The sequence below is a fragment of the Lichenostomus cassidix genome, chromosome Z, assembly GCF_008360975.1.
Source record: "Lichenostomus cassidix isolate B80296 chromosome Z, HeHo_3.0, whole genome shotgun sequence".
Taxonomy (NCBI): domain Eukaryota; kingdom Metazoa; phylum Chordata; class Aves; order Passeriformes; family Meliphagidae; genus Lichenostomus; species Lichenostomus cassidix.
The window spans coordinates 72519473-72539822 of NC_139511.1; the positions used below are offsets into that span (position 1 = coordinate 72519473).

The following is a 20350-nucleotide window of genomic DNA, read 5'->3' on the forward strand; positions in this document are numbered from 1 at the left end:
CCAGGACAGATCATGCATCTTTTCCCCCACAGGCAGCCTCAGTATAGCACATTCCTTTTGGCTACTTGACTGTCTAGGGAAGAGAATACATCTATAACCCACCCACAGGGGTAAGTCACAGCCCTCTGCTCTACCACTGTCTCTGTCTGCATGATATGCATTTCCCCTCATGCAAGGAGCTCTTGAGATGGCAGCATAACAATATTGCATGCTCCCAACACAAAAACAGCATCCCATTGCTCCCAGAAAGATGGGATGGGCATGTGAGGGACCAGAACCTCGTTCCACACATGCAGCACCAGCAGATTGCAGAGTGTGTTTCTGCAGCAGGCAATTGCATTGACCACTGGATGTGGTACTGGAAGGTTGTGTTTTGTCTTTTGGAAATTCTCTGCATTACCAAGCTAATGGCTGAGCAGTTCACAATCCAGATTTGGTGTTCATTTGGTAAGGGGAGTTAACTGTATCTTAAACCTCCCAAAACACACTCTTTGCTTTCAGGCTTAGCAAAAATAAATGAACGAAATGAATATATAAAAAGGATTAAGCTGTGCTCAGAAAATTCCAGTCATGGACCAGCAACTAGGCTCTTCAAACTCTGGCAAATGCATAGACGGAGACTTAATTTGCAAGCATTGTTTCCAGTACCTGTAGCAGGGGAATTCCACAGCCTCACTTTCTGGCTGTCCTTCTTCCCTCACTATCACTTTGGCAAGGTACCAGCCACTGCTTCCTCCTTTGCCATCATGCCCTATCCTCACCCTCCTCACCTGCTTCAGCGTTACTGCTTCAACGAAGAATTCATCAGCCTTTGAGGAGGAGAATAAAAAAGGTAAGGCAATATTTCTTCTTGAAAACAAACAAACAACCCAAATTTATTATTGCAATCAAACCAACATCATCAGCATGCTGCAAGATAATTCTTCGCAAGATGAAGGAGAAAGTACAAATTTACCAAAGAATAAAGAGCCTGAATATTTGTGCTAGGTGTATAATGTTAGATTTGTAAATATATGATCTGCCAGCATTTTAAATCTCCCATGTCATTGCATGCCCTCCACAACTGTAAAAAAGAGAAGTAATTTGATTGTTAAGAAATTCATACAGAGAGGCAGGAAATCCAAGTTCAAACCCCTGCTCAGACATAAGCTTTCTGAGAAGCTGGAAGCAGGTCACTTCAGACCAAATCTACAGACGTATTTGGAGGTACAATTCAAAGACATTGCACTGTGTTAAAGTCAGACAGCATTGACTACTGAGCAAATTTAACCCCATTTAATTTCCTGGCATGCCAGTATGGTCAGGGCTGCACAGGGGTATTTCCAGCTGCTCCATTGTTTGGAGGATGGTTTGAACCTAACCCAGCAGATAAATATCCTCAATCCTCCACAAGAGACACGGATTTTATGGTTTTGGGTTTTGTTTTTTTTTCCCCTGGAAATAGGCTCAAATAACCAACATATAGATTAGCCCAATGGATGGCTCCTCAAGAGCAGAGCTCTGTTACCTAAGAGCTCTGTGGGACCAGCAATTCCTGATGGCTGAGGGAATAGAAATGCATTAAAAAAAATGAGTTACTCCTCTGGGAACCAAGCCAGACAAAAGCATCTGTGGCACCTGTACAGATGCACACATGTGGCACATACATGGTAAATACTGGGTGTAAACACACAGCATTTCTGCAGCCCATAGCCCAACACAGAGACATGACTGCTGTGGTTGCCATCTGGCTGGGATGCCTTGCTTAGGTAAGAGAAGGATAACCGAAAATGTGTCTTTTGGTTGTTCTTCATGTCCCAAAAGCACATATGCTGGTAGCATACATCCAGCTACCTCTCAGAAAAAGTGGTGGCAAGGCAGCATTTATGCAAATACTGAAATTTATTAAAAGAATCGTAATTGTGTCATCATCCAGGACTCCAAACTCACCTTCAGAATGAAGACACTGAAGCATTTTGCTACTGTTTAAAGTGTTAATGATGGGCTTACATATGTCAATGCTACTTACACACTCAGAACTGCTGAATTGGGGATTTAAGGCATCAAAACCTCACTGACTCAGTCCAAGTCAATGTAATTTAATTCATTAGGCCTGATGCTCACCTTACTTATTAATGGCTGATAGAAATTAATGAGTAAGTAACTAACTGGAACCACAACAGGGCAAACACCTAATTTAGAGGCATCTTTAAATCTTACTTTCTACACAGGCTGTTAGTTTGCATCTGCAGGCAAACTTTTTAAGTTAAATTGGTAATCAAGGTGCTATTGGTTTAAGTGGCTGTAGATTAGATACCATACTGACTTGGCTACATTTCTTTTTAACAGGCTATCTGAGTTAATCAGTGTAGTTTTACTCATTCAGCCTCTTGAATATATGAGCTCTAAGTTTGTCAGGATCAATTCTTAAACACTTTCCAGTTCATTCACCAGCTTTCAGCTCCTCATGCTAGGAGAGCAGTTTTCCACTAAAAGGTTCCAGTTTGGTTTATGCCATCTGCATACTGTGATTCACATAGTTTGATTGCCAAAATTATTTTTCCCTTTTTATCCTCCTCCATGCAAGTTAGCCTATAACTCATTATTCTTAATAAGTATCATAGATTCATCATAGAACCCTAGAATGGTTTGGATTGGAAAGGACCTTGAAGATCACCTTGATGCCGCTGCTTTGCCATGACCTTGGACACCATCCACTAGACCAAGTGGATCCAAGTCTCACCCAATCTGGACTTTGACATGGATGGAGCATCCCATAAAAAAGCCATCATCTGTGTTTAAAATATTTGTTTTCTCTGCAAACCAATCATATTTCATTGGAATTGCACTGAAACAGTCTTCAGCACCAAAATATGACTAATTTTGCTACCATTTTGATAAAAATAGGCTTCACCAAATGAAAAAACGCCATCTTTTACAGCTTGGACCTACCGTTTAAAAGTAAAATGCCTACTATGTCAATGCATAGGCAAAAAAAAAAGATGTTTGCAAAGTCCATTTAATGCAAACCTATATATAGTTTAGAAGCAGAATGGACTCTCACACTGTGTAATTGCCAGGTTTCCACAGACAGGTCTTAAAATAACAAGAAATACTTGATGAAAGTTCTTTTAAAGTCTGGAAAAGCTCAGTGATTTCAGTGAAGAATTGGAAATTCTGGGCACTCAATGGCAAATTCAAAGTGCTAATGCATATTTCAGAAGCCTAAATTCAATGGTCTATTTTGAAAACGTGACCTCCTTTTATCTTCATTTTCTTTCCACTCTGAACCTTCAATCAAATAATGACACAAGAGATGGGAAATCTGCAGAGTTCTGTGATCAGATTCTCAAAATCTCCTCCTGGAGGTATTGATTACATTTTACCAGTGTAAGTGGGACCCTAGAGATCCAAAATTGGATACATATTAAGTAGCTTGACCCTATAGATCAGATCAGCAAACTATTTGCTTGCTGATACTGCCAATGCTGCAAGGGCTTTAACTACAATTTGACTTCTTCATTATCTCCAGCTTTCCAGGGAATAAGCTCTGTCTTCATTTCAGTCCATTTCCACCCCCTCCATTCCCGACACGGACAGACCACAACATATTGAAAATCAGTTTGAAAATAAGACACAAAATTGAGTGCAGCACAGTTGAGGGAAACTGGAGGAATTATAAAGGAAACATGCTAGGCTTTGGGTTCTGACTTTCACATTGAATAAGATGCTTTTTCCTCCTTTTTCCCCAGGGAGCCAAGTTTTTGCTATGTTACATGGAGGGGAAAAGGCTCCCTTTTATTCTTGGAAGATTTCCTGGAAGCCTTCCCCAGTCTGAAGATGCAATTTCAGCAGTCAGAACTTAGCTGGGGAGCAAACCAAAGCGACTCTTTCACGAGCATACATCAAGCAAGGGCACACTGCCCCCGACCTAAACCTCCCTCCAGCTGCAACCTGTTACAATGCTCTGTCGACAAGATTTATTTCTCCCCACTGCCCTAGCCCGAGCCGGCGAGGAAATCAGCTGAGTTTACAAACACACATTTCAAAAAGAAAAAAAAAAAAAAAAAGAAAAAAAAGAGAAAAATTAATTTATAAAATCATCACGCACTCAAAAACCCTCGCGCTAAGGCGCTGCTGTGCAAACTTACGTTGCCTTTTTCAAATTTATTGACGGTGTTGATGCAGTTGTAGAGCACTCGTTCACCTGTGTCCCCCTGGTCACCGATGAGGCAGACGAACACGTTGGCATCAGTGCCACTCCCGCTCACGGTGCCTGTGCACACCGTCACGCGGTATTTGATCACTGGGGAGACATAAATTAGTGAAACAAGTCCCGGCAATGCCATTAATCGCCGTTTAAATTTACTGCGTTTTTGACGGGCTTGTAATTAACTTTAAGTGTTCGTACTTCCAGCTGGTACTTCTGCTGATGTATTGACTTCCACACTTCCATGTTACCACTAGGAAAAGGGGGGAAAAAATAGGAAGATCTGAAGCATTGGGAGAACCTGTGAAAGCCCTCCAAGCAAGGACACAAAAATGCTGGCCCTTTCAAGTAAATCCTCATCGAGTCTCCCTGTCCTGCTACCTCTCCTTCTGCCTTCCCAAGATGGCTCTGGGGAACCTTGCAGTGTGCTTGGGGAAACAACATTTTCAGCATCCAGGGGCATGCAGGAAGGCAAAAAGAGTTAGAAAGGGAGAAGTGCTCAGAGACCTGAGGAATGGGCTCTTCATGTTGGATTTAAGGGACAAGTCATGCCCAGTTGGCCTCATCCCCTTGGGGCTGTTGTAATCATAGACTCATAAAATAATTACATCACAAAGGTTGGGAAAGACCCCCAAGATCATCCAATAAAGAGTCCAAACTTTATACAGAAGCTTGGATTGTTTTGTGTCCTTGTCACCTTTAAGGTCTTCACGGGATTTTTCGGGATGGATTTTTATCTGCCACCTTCCTCCCCTGATCATGCCCTTCCCTCTGCCCTCTCACCCAAGAGGATGAAGGATTTCCAGGAAAAAAATATCCCAACAAAGAGCCATCCCACAGACCAGCCTTTGAGAGAGAGACTCTTTTTTTCAGCCTGGAAAAAGGACAAGAAGCAGTGCTCCCACCCTCCCTCCAAAACCCACTTGCAAGCCCAACATGCAGGTGCTGCATCTCACCTCTGCTCAGCACAAATTCTCCTCACAGGGAAAGTGCCTGTGTGAGGATTCAAGCTGCCCCCTCCACAGCTGATTAAAAATACATTTCAAAACCAGGTTTATTTACATTTTAATAACATCTGCAATTACAATTACTCTTCCTCTTCTGAGAAACTGCTCTGCTGCATGCAGATCACCAAAGTCAGAACCAGAAATTTCAGAAAACAGGGGACTCAAGGTCTACAGAGTGTGGCTGCTTTGGTGGAAATATGAAAAATCCCACTGGCCACCTTGAGATGTTCTGCTCTCCTAAATTCTCCCTCTAAGTAGATTTAATTCTTGTGACACAAGGTTGAGGCAGAAGTGGCCACTTCAGGAAGCCAGGGCAAAGTTCTGCAGCTTTCCTTAATTAAATCTCCAGTTCAATTAAAGGAATAAATAGTTTGGATTGCTCATGCATACTGAAAGATGCATATGCACACACTACTGTGCTGTGCAACTTACTATATATTTATACATACAGCTGCATAAATTTGCATATAACAAAACATTAAAGCCCAAAATATGATTGTCAAATTTTAGATTGCATTTCAGCTAAGCTTGCTTTTCATGAATATTCCTCAAACCTTGCATTTCACATTTTAAGGGAGACTGGAAAAAAATTACAAGTTTAAAAAAAACCCAAGCTCTGGAAACAATTTTGCTGTGGCCAGATCTCTTCTATTTCCCACCAGAGTGAAATCTGCTCAAGAAAAAAATAACATGAGTCTGGGATTTCTCAGGCTTCATGCAGCTAATGATGCACACAGAAAATACTGCAGAGAGAAAGTGCCAGAAAGAGAAGTTAATTGAATTGCATCGCTCTGCCTGTGCATCTCTCACACAAAGAGGGTTTCTTCCTATTCAGGTCCTAAGCAAGCTCCTGCACAGAGCCTGTGGCTCTCACCTGGCATGACTTCAGTCACCAGAGATCCCTCGGCGGGGAGCTCCCGCACGATCTCATTGTCCTCTTCATTTATATCTAGCCAGCGGCCGCAGTTGAATGAGTATTTTTCTTTTGTCAGCGTTTTCAGCAGAGTTACCTTCATTAAACCAAAAACACCGTGTGAGTTCAGAGGCTTAAAGGCAAAAAAAGCAACAAGATCCTGACAGGTTTTTGCCAGGGAGGCAGGAGTAGGTAGCAGCAGAGAAAATAAAACACATTAATAACAAGACCGTCTGACTCGTGCTCTGTAGTGATGTATGGAGCAAAGTCTGTCACAGCTGATGGCCTTTCATTCCTCCTTTCTCAAATCACTCCACAGTGTTGGCAAAATTTTGAGAGATTTTATGGCTGTGGAAATGGCTCATCATCTGCCACTGTATAACCCCAAGGAGCAAATCGTGGACGGGGCTTCAGCTGCTGGTTCTTGCTGCTGAGAACCAATGCATTGAGAAAAAAAAAAACAAACAAAAATGGCAGGAACCCTGATCAAAGATCTGCAGCAGCTTCCAAGGGAGTAATGAGCAAATAAGGTGGTGGTCTGCAGTTGTCTGTAGGAGTGTGTAAAGGCAGGGTATGATGAAGGTCTATAAAATCACAGGTGACATGGAGAAGACAGAGAGAGGTCAGCTGTTCCCTTTTCTGCCTCAAGAAATTCAGGGCATCAAATGATGTTTGTGGAACAAAGTTCTAAGCAAAAAAAAAAAGAAGGACACAATCAGCCTGTGAAGTCCTTGACAAAAGCTATTAAGGTTGCTGAAAGTTAAAATGTTCAAGGAGTGACTGGAAACTTTGAACTAATAACTGGAAAGAAAACCCTACTAAATGCTTTCTGTTTGGTGGATCTATTTAGGAAGGACCCAATTGGAAATAGTAAAATCTAGAAAAATTTTAGGAGGAAGTATCAAACATGCTTGTCCTTTTCTTACAATTCTGTCATTGTGACCTTAAGTGACACAGGAGAGAGGATGTTGGGCTAGAGGGACTTCTGGCCTGACCAGTGTGGCTCTTCTATGTTCTTGTGATAGAAAATGGAAGCCTGACCTGACATGAAGCAAACCAGGCATGAAATGTGTGAGGACTGGAACAAAGCATCATTCAGGTTTTATCTCACTTCCTAGACACTAAAATGGATGTACAAGTGATGGGATTCATGTGCCACGAGCCTGATGCATCCAGAAAACATCAGAATAGGTGTATATGGACAGGTTGATTTTCATAAAGGCATGGAATCGTAGAATCATTTAGGTTGAAAAAGGTCTAAATGAGTCCAACTATAAGAAATCAATGCATTTCATGCATCTGAACCAGGTGTACTTAGACAATTTGGCCAAAAGGGTATCCTGGACACACTCTAAGTTGCCTCTTGTCCTTCCTGAACATAATTTTTGTGCAGGAAAATAGGATACCACGGGGAAATATATAGCTGTGGGAGATACAAGCATTCTTGCTCATCATCTGTGAACAAATTGACAGGGATGACTGCAGCAGCCCAAAGTCTGACCAGCAATTTCTTTGTCATAAAAGACCACAGCCAGACACCTTCTCCCACTACATGGTGACAACATCAGCACTGGATGCTCTCTTCTCACTGGAGATTGGTGTTGGCAGTGGACTTTGAACTAATTTTTCACAGCTCCATGACAGTGCAGGAGAGCAGGACCTATCAAAGCACATTAGAGGAGCCCAAGAAAAAGCTCCAAGCAGCAAACTGTGATTTATCAACAGAGTTATTTACAGATGTAGAGCAAGGTGTGTGTTTTTTAAGTGCAGAGAGTGTCTTCCAAGCTGTTCAGGAGGAGCAGGGGCGAAACTTAGAGATGGACTTGCTGCCCAGGCAAGGGCTGACAGTATGGAAATCAATGCTGGTGGAGCAAAGGCCATGTGAGTGAAGATCAGGCAGGTCACCCTTGTCATGTCCCCCTCAGCTCAGTGCTGCTCCCCTCTGCAAAGTCTCCACAGCCTCCTCCAGCCTGCAGGACACCCCCATAACAGGGCTGTCAGCATTCCAGGGCAGGGGATGCCCCACTGTGCAGTAAATCTCTGCTGAAATCAAGCTTTTTTGTTATGGGCAGTGAAAATATGCCATAGAAGGAGTGGATTTGCCTTTCTGTACAGTAATGGTATTTATGAGTAGGAAGTTTTCTGAAGAGCAAGGAAAAAGCCCTGGTAGCAGAGAGATGGGACTACAGTTGTCTGACACGGGAAAGGTGGAAAATGTGATTTTCTCCACTTCCCATTGCTCTCAATTCCCACACACAGAATCACACAATTATTTGGGGTGGAAAAGCCCTCTAAGATCATCAGGTCCAACCACTCCCCAGCACTGCCAAGGCCACCACTGATCCATGTCCCCAAGTGCCACGTCCACATGGCTTTTAAATCCCTCCAGGGATGGGGATTCCACCACTGCCCTGGGCAGACTGTGCCAGGGCAGTCCTCTTGGTTTAGAAGTTTTCCCTAATATTCAAACTAGACCTCTCTTGGTGCAACTTTACACAATTTTATCTTGTCATCTGACAAGTCAGGCACCTCAGAGCACTGCACATCGAGCTCAGCTGCCATCTGGGGAGCACAGTGACCCAGGAGTGGCACTGCAGACCTCTGCCACCAGCCTGGCTTTCCAGGCCTACCTTCCCTTGCTGTCCCCTCACCTTGTTCAGATGCCAGCCAGCAAAGGGATTTCTTTTCTCATGCCATATCCGAAGCTTATAAAAGTTGCCGAGGTCAGGAAGCTCGATCTGTAAATGGGAAAAAAGGTGCTATATCAATTTTTGTAAGACAGCAAAGCACACATGCAAAGGGCACCTCTGGATGTCTTTTAAGAGCTACATCAGAGAGGAGTCAAAACCTATTCCCTGTTTTGTGAGGACAAGCCATGTCCACAGGTGCGTAAATCATTTGCATCACCACCAAACAGAGTGACTTCATGACAACTGTAGAAAGAGCTAATGGAGTAAAAATCTCACACTGATGATTTTCTGCCCAGGACTGAAGCTAAAACCCTGGAAAACCAAGCCAAATCTACCAATTGCACAAGACTCATACCATGAATTTGTCAGTCTGCCCAGTTTCAAAGTTGTCTGAATTATTGTCCAGCTTCATCTCATCTGACTTCCCCTTGTCTCCATAAATCTGGAAGAAGATGGTGGCATCTGTTCCTGCATTTTTGATGTCACTTGTCCAGATCCACAGAGACCAGGGGTTTTCTAGAAAGAAAGATTCAAGATACTTGCTTTAAAAGGTAATTTTTTAGGGTGACCTGGTGAAAAACATAATTCTCATTGTTTCCCCTGGTAGGTAGAAAAGGCAGGAGGAAGAAAGACCAAGACCTTTCATCCTTTTCTGCACAAACATAATTAGCTGCTCCATGACAGACAGGAATGAGATTGGCTGGAAGTATAATTCTGTGATTTCATGTAAAAGGAAATGAGGAACACATGAACTACCACTTTTCAGGTGAACCATATTCTCTTGTTTTACATTACCAACAGAGTAGTGCAGAGGTGTGATCCAAACCTGTATTTTCAGTACACTTGTCAAATATCTACAACTCAAGCTTCAAAGACCATAAAGTCAAGGAAATACTCATCTTTCCTTCTGTCATTAAGAACGAGTTTCCAGTTACTTGTGCTCAGTGCAATGCAGCTCCAGGTAGCTCTTAAAAACTTGTCTGATCTGTGTCTGGAACAAGGAGGAGTACAGACACAGACATGTTATCACCTTGTCCTGAGCTAATGAGCCTCCTGAGACTGGACTAATTGTACCAAAAATGCCTTTTGCAGAAGAGGCTGTCTCAAAGCCCACTCAGGCCTGCACACCTAGTGAGGCTGGTTCATGTGGGACAAACATGCTCAAAGCAGTGTAAAGATATTTCCCAAAATTCTAAAAATTATTTAAATGCCTAAACTTGACATGCCTTCAGTTAACACCTTTTTTTATACTACATGCCATACCCTAAGATTGTGGCCAATCTGCAAGATTTTTATCTCAAGTCTTCATCCAATATTTTAATTGCAAGTCCAGACCACCTGCAGCAACTTTACATTGGTTTTCATACCAGAATATTGTTGCACATCTAAAGGTGACATTATTTCTTCTAAAGAGCCCCTCATCTGCATTCTTTATTGATGATAATGTGTGTCGCTCCTGCAGGCCTTGCAGCACCTACAGGAGAGGGAACAGCGTTCTTTCCTCACTCAGACATCAGCTGAATTATTAACAAATCTTAATGAGAGAACTGCTAACCCTTTCGGTATGCCCGAGCCCACACCAGCACGGCTTGACCTTCAGAGCCCAGAATGGAATATAAAAATATGATGACATGCATATAAATTAGATTTTTACTGATCTACTCACTGTTTGACTGTATTAAAAAGAGGCAAGAGCTACTGAAAAAAAAATGAGGGGAAGAGGGATCTGTCAGAAAAAGTTTTGCCCCTGTTTTAATAATATACAAAATGTTCACGACCACTCCTCTCTGAAAAGCCTCAGCATATTTTAGATAAGCAGAAAGGAAGTGAAGAAAAGTCAGTGGATGGCATGTGATGGAGCAGCCTGGTCTCCCTGGGGAAAACTGCAAGTGCAATTCAGACACCAAAGACTGCTCTCATCTGTCTGGTTTGGCCTCACTGACCTCTTGCTGAGGGGAAGGAGGAGTGAAGCATGCATGGAGGGGGAAATGGGACCTTGAACCAGGATTAAATGCTGGGAGGGAGGGCTGTAAGGGAGAAACCACACAGGGATAGATGAGGGTGAGCTGGGGCTGCAGCTGCAGGAGAAGGCCAGGCATATCCCCAGATAGCCATCATCATCCTCCCAGGGCTGCCAGGGCAAATATTCCCCTGGATTCCCATCCTTTCACACCAAGGCATCCAGGCAGTTTGGAAATCCTCAGAACCAGGGCAAACATTCCCCAGGGCACAAACACCAGGAAGGACTAGACCTGGCACTACAGTTTCCAGGATAACATTCGAGATAATGAGAGGAGGGAATTAAAAAAAAAAAAAAAAAAGTACAGAATAAATACAAGCTACATATGGAGCTGCAATCTGCTGCGGGAGCAGCTTCTGGATGCTGCATTGGGAGACGTTTCACCATGGATACCCCAAGTGAGGTTCAGCCCAGCTTTGATCAGCTCCACAGAAAGGGACAGTCCTGTATGCACAGGGAGATAGGCAAGATGACATAATAGGTCTTTTCTAACTCCGAGTCCTACACTTGTATAATCTGGCAGCTAAAGGTCACAGATTTCTCAAGGCTAATGCTCTCTGTCTATCTCCTGCACTGCAGTGGTGAGGGAATTAGCCTGTCAATAACAATCAGAGCTGATAATAGGGGGTTAAAGGTTGCAGATGCTTCAGCTAAACAGGCCGCAGTGGAGGAGCAATGTGGTTATAACACTGACTAACATTTAGATAAAGCTTATTTAAATGAACTGCTGTTTAAGCAGAAGCCCACCCGAAGCACTGTAGGATTAAACCGTGTCTATTATCCTAATTAAAATACTGTGTTTACACACCAGCACCGGGCAGCAGCGATGTGTTTGGCTGGGTGCAGCAGCAGGCAGTGGAGCGAGGCTGGTGTGGAGAATGTGTGCAAGGATGAACATTCCCACACGGCAGGGAATGAGAGCAGCTTCTCCCAGCAAACGTGTGCCAGTGCCTCCCTCTAGAGAAGAGGCTTCACTTCCAGCACACTCCTGCCTTGAGAGCAGCGTTTAGCAGCTGGACAGGGCTAGATCTGTCATTTCTCTAAGGTCAGGAAGAAAAATAGGTGAAGGCAGCAGGAAGTTTTGGTTTTCTCCCCAGTTTTTTGTCCGTCACCAGGCTTGTCTCCTTATTATATTTAGGTTTTATATTTAGGTTTCCATCTAGAAGAAGAAAGCTTTGCTTCTGTAGTGAGAAGAAAGCCTGGCTTGTCTGCAAAGGTAAGATGATGATAGAGGCAGCCCTAAGCCCAGTGAACCTGGGAAGACTGACAGGTCCAATTTCTTCCTTTCAGAAAATGAGTATAATTCTTCAAAATACTGTAGGAGTTTAATTTTATACTCCCCTGAAGCAGTATGTTCAAAGCTGAAACTCATGCCCCAACATCCAAAGGATGTCGATCTGCTAGAGGGAGGCCAGAGGAGCCACGGAGATGCTGCCAGGGCTGGAGCAACTCTGCTCTGGAGCCAGGCTGGGAGAGCTGGGGGTGTTCAGCTGGACAAGAGAAGCTCCAGGGAGAGCTCAGAGCTCCTGCCAGGGCCTAAAGGGGCTCCAGGAGAGCTGCAGAGGGACTGGGGACAAGGCATGGAGAGACAGGACTCAGGGAATGGCTTCCCAGTGCCAGAGGGCAGTTTTAGATGGGATCTTGGGAAGGAATTGCTGGCTGTGAGGGTGGTGAGGCTCTGGCACAGGGTGCCCAGAGAAGCTGTGGCTGCCCCTGGATCCCTGGCAGTGTCCCAGGCCAGGCTGGACAGGGCTTGGAGCAACCTGGGATAGTGGAAGGTGTCCCTGCCCATGGCAGGGGAGTTGGAATTAGATGACCTTTATATGTCCCTGCCAATCCAAACAATTTGGTTATTTGGTGACTGAATCCCCTTGAACCTCTCCTTGACCCTGGGTCTGCCCATGTCACTCAGATGACACTCAGGGGGTGCTCCTTGTGGGAGGAGGGGTGACAGTCACAGGAGGCTCCTGGACACTTGCACCTACTTTTCAGCCTTTTCTGGCGCAGGGACACCATTTCATAGAGTTCTCTCTCGATCAGACCATCCCCTTCATCTTCATCCAGCCACTTCCCACACGGGAAGGTTTGCTCAATGCCAGTGAACGGGCAGTAAACCACCACCTGGGGAAAGAGATGGAGAAAGTGAGCTTGAATATCCTTCTACTCACAGCCCACAGGTCCTTGGCACTGAAAATTGAAACAACCAGAGCAGAGACACAGCTGGAGATCTTGGTTCTGCACTCAAAATCAGCTGTTGTGGACCAGTAAGAACCAGACTGATTGCACAAATCCCAGTTTGCAGCACAGCTATTACCCATCTGTCCTCTAATTTCCGTTTTTGCAACAGTGCATCACAATGGGTCAACCAAGAAGAGGTGAAGCAGCAGGAGGTGAAGGGAATGGGGCAGGCAGGGTGGTTGCAGCAGTCAGCATTGTGTCAGAGTGCAGCACATGCCCTGCAGGAAACACAGGGCACAGAAAGCCTTCAAACACACCCATCCTAAGCTGGTTTTGCTTGCCAGGAAAACTGAATTTCCCCATAGCTTCAGGGTAGGCATCTGCCTTCCTCCCCACCCTCCTGTTTCCTCCTGCTGACCTTGTGTGTGATCTAATGTAGTCACCAAAAACCAGGAAATAAACTCTCCAACCAATCTGCTGGGTTGGAAAGCTGCAATTACTTTACTAACAATGCTGGATGCATAGGAATTTCACCTCAAAGCATGAGCAGCAACCCAAACAGACCAGGGTGTAGCCATGAAACTAATATATATTTGTCACATTTTTATAAAAGCCCCATTACACTTCCTGAATATATGCTTACTATTTCCATGAAGTTATTTGGATATGAGTGGGGGTCTTATGGGGGTTTTTAGTGGTCATTTGGGAATATCCCATTCCTCAAAATTCCTTCTTATGGCCCTGGATCTTCTGGTGAATGTTCCTTCCTTGAGAGAATCTCAAATATGCGTTCAGGGGATGAGGCACCTCTCTTTATAATTCTTTGCTCTGGCACTCCATCTCTGCTCTCAAAACTAAGATATCTACCGGTACATATTAATCACTGGTAGAAGCAAGCAAGGCAGCGTTAGCTGGCACAAAACTTATTAGTCACAGATGTAGGGAGTTAACACAAGGCCACATTAATCACTGGCATGTGTGTGAAGCACTGCATGGTACTAAACCAAACATTACCCACGGATATAAGGATCACACACTGTGGGCTAAACTTGGAAGAATTTTCCAACATCTTCCCCCACTGCTGCACAGAATTCTTCTCAAAGAAATATAAGATGTGGGGTAACAACATCACATATTTCTCCACTGCCTTCCAGTAATGGCTGTGGTCAGCCACTTTCTTTGGGTTTTGGGATTTTTTTATTTTATTTTATTTTATTTTATTTTATTTCTGAGCCTCCAGTGCAGCATCTAGAAACTTTAGGGAAGTCTGAGCATAGATGATAACTTTGACACACTCAGCACAATCCAAGGCTGCATTTCTGTCCAGCCCCTTGGGCGAACATCTGAAGGTGCTTTTGGAGCTGAGCAAACAATAATCTCTATCTTTGTGACTGCAGAGGGGCAATCAACCCAATTAGCGAGTGATTGACTTATGCATCTAACGTGCCTTTGAGGCAATCAGCTGCTCCCGTGCATGATGTATAATATTGACTTGTTAAACCGGGGATATTGCCTTCCAAACAAAAGGAGATTTATTTATTTATTTTTGAACCCTACTGGGCTGTCAGGGGTCAGGCTGTGAATGGCAAACAGGTCTGGCATCTGTCTGCAGACTAAAAAAATCCTGGCAGTGTTGGTCCAGTGGTAGGACTCCATGACCTCTGAGGTCTCTTCCAGCTTAAATGATTCCATGGGTTTGTGATAATTTAGTCTCACCTTCTCACAAAACCAGCCAGAGCTGACGCCGCAGTTATCATGCCCAATGGTGACTCTGCTGAGGGGGCTGAGAAGGGCAGCTATCTCCACATTAAACAGATCAGTCCTGGCACGCTCAAATTCACCTCCTTCCAAGAAAATCTTCCCACTGTTCTTCAAGCCTTTGGAGCCGTGGAGGATTACGTGGATCTTGGAGTTGGTTCCAGCTCCTCTGATATCTCCTGTCACTACAGCCACGTTGTACACGATGCCTGGAGGAACCAGAAATTTGGTTAGGGAGAAAAGAAAGGAGGAAAAGAGTCTGAGAGTTATGACTTTGACTGGATTTATGTTGGACTCTATTGATTTCCCACTGGTTTATTTGTTTTCTGACTTACACACAGTGCAATGCTTCATTTGTTTTTGTCCGACACATTATTCTGAGAAATACTCATCCACCTTCAGACTGTCTAAGAGAAACAGGCTTGGGGTGGCAAACACCTCGTCCCATGGCCCAACAGAAAAAAACATGTTTTCTATTTTATTCACTGTGTGGCACTGATTAGGTGAAGAAAGGCAAAAAAACTAGAACTGGCAACTAAGTAGTTTGATTTTGAGAGACACCATGCACCAAACATGACAGAAAATGCTGAGAGGATGGAGATGTGTTACTTTAAACAGTGGTGGCAAGACCTGCAGCATTGCAAAACTCTGAAAACTTTGGGTTTATTTGTTTTTTAGCCTTTAAGGCCTCTGAAGCCATCAGGACATCCACAATCACTGTGAGAACTCACAGATCTCAGCAAAACAAGGTTTGGGAGAGGTATCAGCCCAGCTGGAAGAAAGAAAAATATTTTTGAAAAGAAGCTTATTTGCATAAAAGTGTCCTTGGGGTTCTTTTTTCCTATCTCCAACTGTTGGTCTAGGAAAGAAAACACTTCTTCCCACAAGCCTTACCTCACAGAAAAGCACATCTTAAACCTGTCTCATGGCATCAAAAACACACCTAAACACTGTAACAGTGTTTTAGGGAGAATGCAGAAAACACTCAAGGCCTAAGCCAAGTTTTTTTATTAAATCAGACAGAAATTTCAACAGGGACTTGGAATGAAGCAAAACATTAGAACTCACTCTATCACAAATAATCCTCCCTTTGAAATTTACATTTAAAATTGTACTCAAGCACGCCTTACTGTGGATATATCTTCAACAAAACTCCAGAGAGCAGGAAAATAAAACACGCAGTCATGAATGGTGAAAGATAAAGGAAGCTTTTAGGGATTGAATTACATTTCTTTCAGTTTTCTTCCCCTAATTTTTTCCTAACAAGCAGGATCTAATTTTTCCTGCAGTCAGGGATCTGCACCCAGACCAGTTTCCTCATGGACATCCAGGGGGGAATATGAGGACTGCAGTTGAAGACCATGCAAGGACAAAGAACAGTTCTTACATGCATCATCAAAGTGTTTGCCTTCATGCTAATAAATAAATAAATACTGGCAGAACACTATCCAAATAATCTTGTGTGCCATGGTAAAGACTTTTATTGACTGTACATGCAGGTTTCTTTTAACACAGACATGAACTTTGGTCATCTTTGCTTTAACCATGATGGATAACAAAAAAAGACTGATTTAGGGTTTACTTTACATCCAGGTTTCTTTTAACACAGATATAAACTTTGGTTGTCTTTGCTTTAACCATGATGGATAACAAAAAAGACTGATTTAGGGCTCAGCACTGCATTTCATGTTTTGTAAAAGGATGCTTAGTTCCACAGATAAGAACCTGAAGTACAAAATTCACTGCTTTGTGGCTCACTTTGGAAATAGAAAACGACTTTCTGAATGCAGGATTGCTGAAGCACAGGCTAGATCTTTCATGCTCTGCCCATCAGCCCCCTACACAGGTGCAGCAGGTGATAAACCAGCATGTAGGTCCTGCACAGCTTCACAGGTGAGACACAGAGGTGGGAAATAAATGTGTTGGCAGCTCAGGAAGGCTCACACAGAACAGCCTGTCACCAGCAGATGCTTCACTGCAGGTCTCCCTGAGCATAAGGCATTCAATCTTCTAAAGAAAACACAGCTGATGGCCTTAACTTCCCATTTCCCACCACGGCTTCAGACCATGGTTTTACCTGTGGCTTCAGTGCCCCCAACAAGAATGTCCCTCTGTATTTTCCCATCATCTTCATCTAAAGCAAACCAGCGTCCAACAGGGAACTGGTACACACATTTATTGCCAATGTCCTCAATGATCACCTGAGAGAAAAGAGGCACCACGTTGAAAAATAACATGGGAAAAGCAAAGGTTTCATACAAGGGGTGGCACAAGAGCAGAAGTTTAATGTACACAATTTCACTTGGTATTTAACATATTCAGTACTCAAGCAGATCCCTCTCCACTCCCTAATTAGTACTGATAGAATTTCAGACAATCAGTGAGTAAAAGCCCAGCTTTTTTATTTTCTTTCTGTTTTTTATCCAGTGAATCTCTTGCGGTGTAGGAGACCAGATGTCTCTGCTATCAAGACCAGCTGGCTGGCCTGTCTTCCTTCTCTCCAGAGCCTGTTTGCTGGCTACTCTTCTCCATCAGCTGAACGACAGCTCTTTGTTCTGCTTCGGGAACAGGCTGTGTTCTCTCTCTCTGCTTCACAGCCTTGTTCTAAAATAATGCCTAGGAATTTCAGGGCAAATCCACACTGTCAGAGGAGCTCGTGTGACACAGTAGTAACACTTTACCCCAGTCAGTTACTCCAAGGTGGAACCATTGTAAAGGCAGTCATTAAAACCCTGTGGAAGGAAACAGTTTCTAATTTGGAAGGATTTGGCTCTTGGACCACCAGAGAGGTGAAGCTGTCCAAACATCATTAAGTTTAGCAAGACCAAGTGCAAGATCTTGGACTTGGGCAATCGAAAGTATGAAGACAGACTGGACAGAGAATGGACAGAGCAGCCCTGGAGAAGGAGCTGGGGGTGCTGTGGGTGAGAGCTGCTCCTGCCCTGAACCTCCTGTGCCCTGGGCTGAGCCCAGCGTGGGCAGGAGGGAAGAGAGGATTCTGCCCCTCTGCCCTATGCTCAGGTGAGAGCTCACCTGCAGAGCTGCCCCAGCCCTGGGAACAACAGCACAAGGAGCTGGAGCTGCTGCAGCCAGGCCAGAGGAGCCACAGAGATGCTGCTAGGGCTGGAGCAACTCTGCTCTGGAGCCAGGCTGGGAGAGCTGGGGGTGTTCAGCTGGACAAGAGAAGCTCCAGGGAGAGCTCAGAGCTCCTGCCAGGGCCTAAAGGGGCTCCAGGAGAGCTGCAGAGGGACTGGGGACAAGGCATGGAGGGACAGGACACAGGGAATGGCTTCCCAGTGCCAGAGGGCAGGGAGAGATGGGATATTGGGAAGGAATTGCTGGCTGTGAGGGTGGTGAGGCCCTGGCACAGGGTGCCCAGAGAAGCTGTGGCTGCCCCTGGATCCCTGGCAGTGTCCAAGGCCAGGCTGGACAGGGCTTGGAGCAACCTGGGATAGTGGAAGGTGTCCCTGGCCATGGCAGGGGGTGGAACAGGAGGGTCTTTAAGGTGCCTGTCAAACCAAACTCTTCTAGGACTCTGTGATATTTTACTGAAACAAGCTGGGGAACAATATTCCCCTTTAATACTAGGTTGTAGTTTTTTGCACCTCCTGCTGAGGTGTTTCTTACCAATATCCACTGCTGCACTCCTGAATCCTGCCATAGAGTTACTGTAGTATTTTAAATCAGCAGAGAAGAGTACTGAGGAATTTCGGTCAGAGGAAAAACAAATCAAAATCTCTCCTCCTCCACGTGGGTTATGTCTCAGAGGGGGAGAAAAAAAATTGTTATTATGGATAGAGAGCCCTTGATGCTTTTCTCAACAATGAGGGAGAGTCTGAAATCTGTCCTTTCTGATAAATTTATGAAACCATTCTTTGGGAAACAGAGCTTCCCCTCCTGTCACTCATCCCACACCATGCTGTTGCCTGTGGCACTCCTGAATCCTGTTGTACCTCCACAGACAGAGACAGCAGTGTCTGCCAGGGCTGGGATTGTCAGCGTGAGAGAGCAGAGCTGTGCTGGAGTGCTAGAGACTAAAATAGAAGAGGTTCAGGAGAAATATCAACACTCCAATGCCTCTCTACCAGCTGATGCTCTTTGGGTTCCTTTTAAAGGGTTTTTTTATATGTTTAGAGGTGGAAAACCATCTCTGAGTATAAGCCATGCTGAAAACATGAAAAACATGAGAACAGGTTCATCCTGCAGTGCCAACACTCCAAGTTTTGGAGCAAATTACAGAAAGACATCTAAAACCAGTAGACTATTTAGCTCAGTTCTCCAACCTTCCATCTGAATTTGCAAGGCCAAATTTGCTTTTTACTTAATCCAAGCACCTTGGAGACTCATGGCAGAATATAGTGTTGGTGTGTTGGCTGCAAGTAGTCACTTCTCCAGGTTTTGGGACTTGAGCAACCTCACCAACCTCATCAAAAATCTTGTCATTACACTTGTGATGTGAGAATGAGGTTCTGTGCTTTCTTCCCCACCACTATTTTTTACATTGAGCACAACTACTCTGTTTTCATTTCCACATTTTTCATGGACAGCCAACCTCATAACTTCTCCTGTGTTGTGTGGTGGTGGTGGTGATGGAGAAACATGTGCTAATATTTGCATTTGTAAAACATCAAACTACCCTGTTATCTAGGATTTACAAATATGGGGTTAGGTCTCCTGTGGATTAAAGCCAGCTATGTGAAACTACATCAGCAGAAGAAAGAAAATGAGACTCCAGGGAAGAGATTTCTCCTTTTAAAATACTCCTTCAACCATTACACTAAAAGCTGTAATAGCTTCCCACCCCATGGCAGGAGACTAAAATGAGCAGGAAAGTGGAAGAAAGGGGTCTTCGTGGCAGATATATCTCTTTTGATGTGCCAGTGATAAATCACTTAAATTTGGGCAAGCTGTGAGTCTGCAAATTTTCAGTGTGAACAGACCCAACAGATAACTCTTGAACTGTGGTATTTTTATGGTCATGGTAACGAGCTAAGTCAACAGAATGAAATTATTTGTGTCCTCCTCAGTAACCTATAACACCAGCAATTATCCTTGCATCTCTTGGCACCACAGCATGAAAGGGTGAAATATTTTGAGCCCATGGAATGCTTATGTTGAATGTCTCAGAGTAACTTACCTTTGAAAGGAACCAGCCAGCAGAGCCACCCTTGTTATTATGCCCTATATTAATTTTCCTTAATTTTCCCAGATTTGGAGCATCAAGTGTGAACTTGTCTTCTGCTCCTTTTTCAAAGTTGTCTTTGTCATTGTCCAGTCTCCTCACACCTGAAGTGGGGAAAAATGTAAAAAAAATTAAATAAGAATTAATAAACAAATAAATAATAAATAATGACTCCAAGGAGGAAAGGGCTACTAACACATGTGTGTTTGTAAATGAAGGAATATTTAGGAATGTCACCACTGACTGAATCAAATATTCCCTACATATCAGCTCTCTGCAACCAGGATTCAAGGCAAAGGCAGAGGACTTTATATTCTAATAAAAAGGTACCTTTTCTCAAGCACTCAAAAGACCAGGATTTCCATTCTAATGTCACAGTTACTTACAGCTCTCAGAGCTTTCAGAAATATATA

At 43.9% G+C, this 20350-nt stretch overlaps 1 protein-coding gene across 1 annotated transcript in view; it reads right to left on the minus strand.

Annotated features, from left to right (window-relative positions):
• The window catches only part of LOXHD1 (lipoxygenase homology PLAT domains 1), a 149048-nt gene that overhangs the window by 85620 nt on the left and 43078 nt on the right, over positions 1-20350 (minus strand). The window contains exons 6-14 of the mRNA XM_085043463.1: positions 19893-20041; positions 16833-16956; positions 14714-14964; positions 12805-12940; positions 9155-9315; positions 8761-8847; positions 6071-6206; positions 4131-4285; positions 649-809 (exon numbers count right to left, since the gene is read on the minus strand). Coding sequence (XP_084899589.1) covers positions 649-809; positions 4131-4285; positions 6071-6206; positions 8761-8847; positions 9155-9315; positions 12805-12940; positions 14714-14964; positions 16833-16956; positions 19893-20041 — 1360 coding nt within the window. The remainder of the gene's footprint in view (positions 1-648; positions 810-4130; positions 4286-6070; positions 6207-8760; positions 8848-9154; positions 9316-12804; positions 12941-14713; positions 14965-16832; positions 16957-19892; positions 20042-20350) is intronic.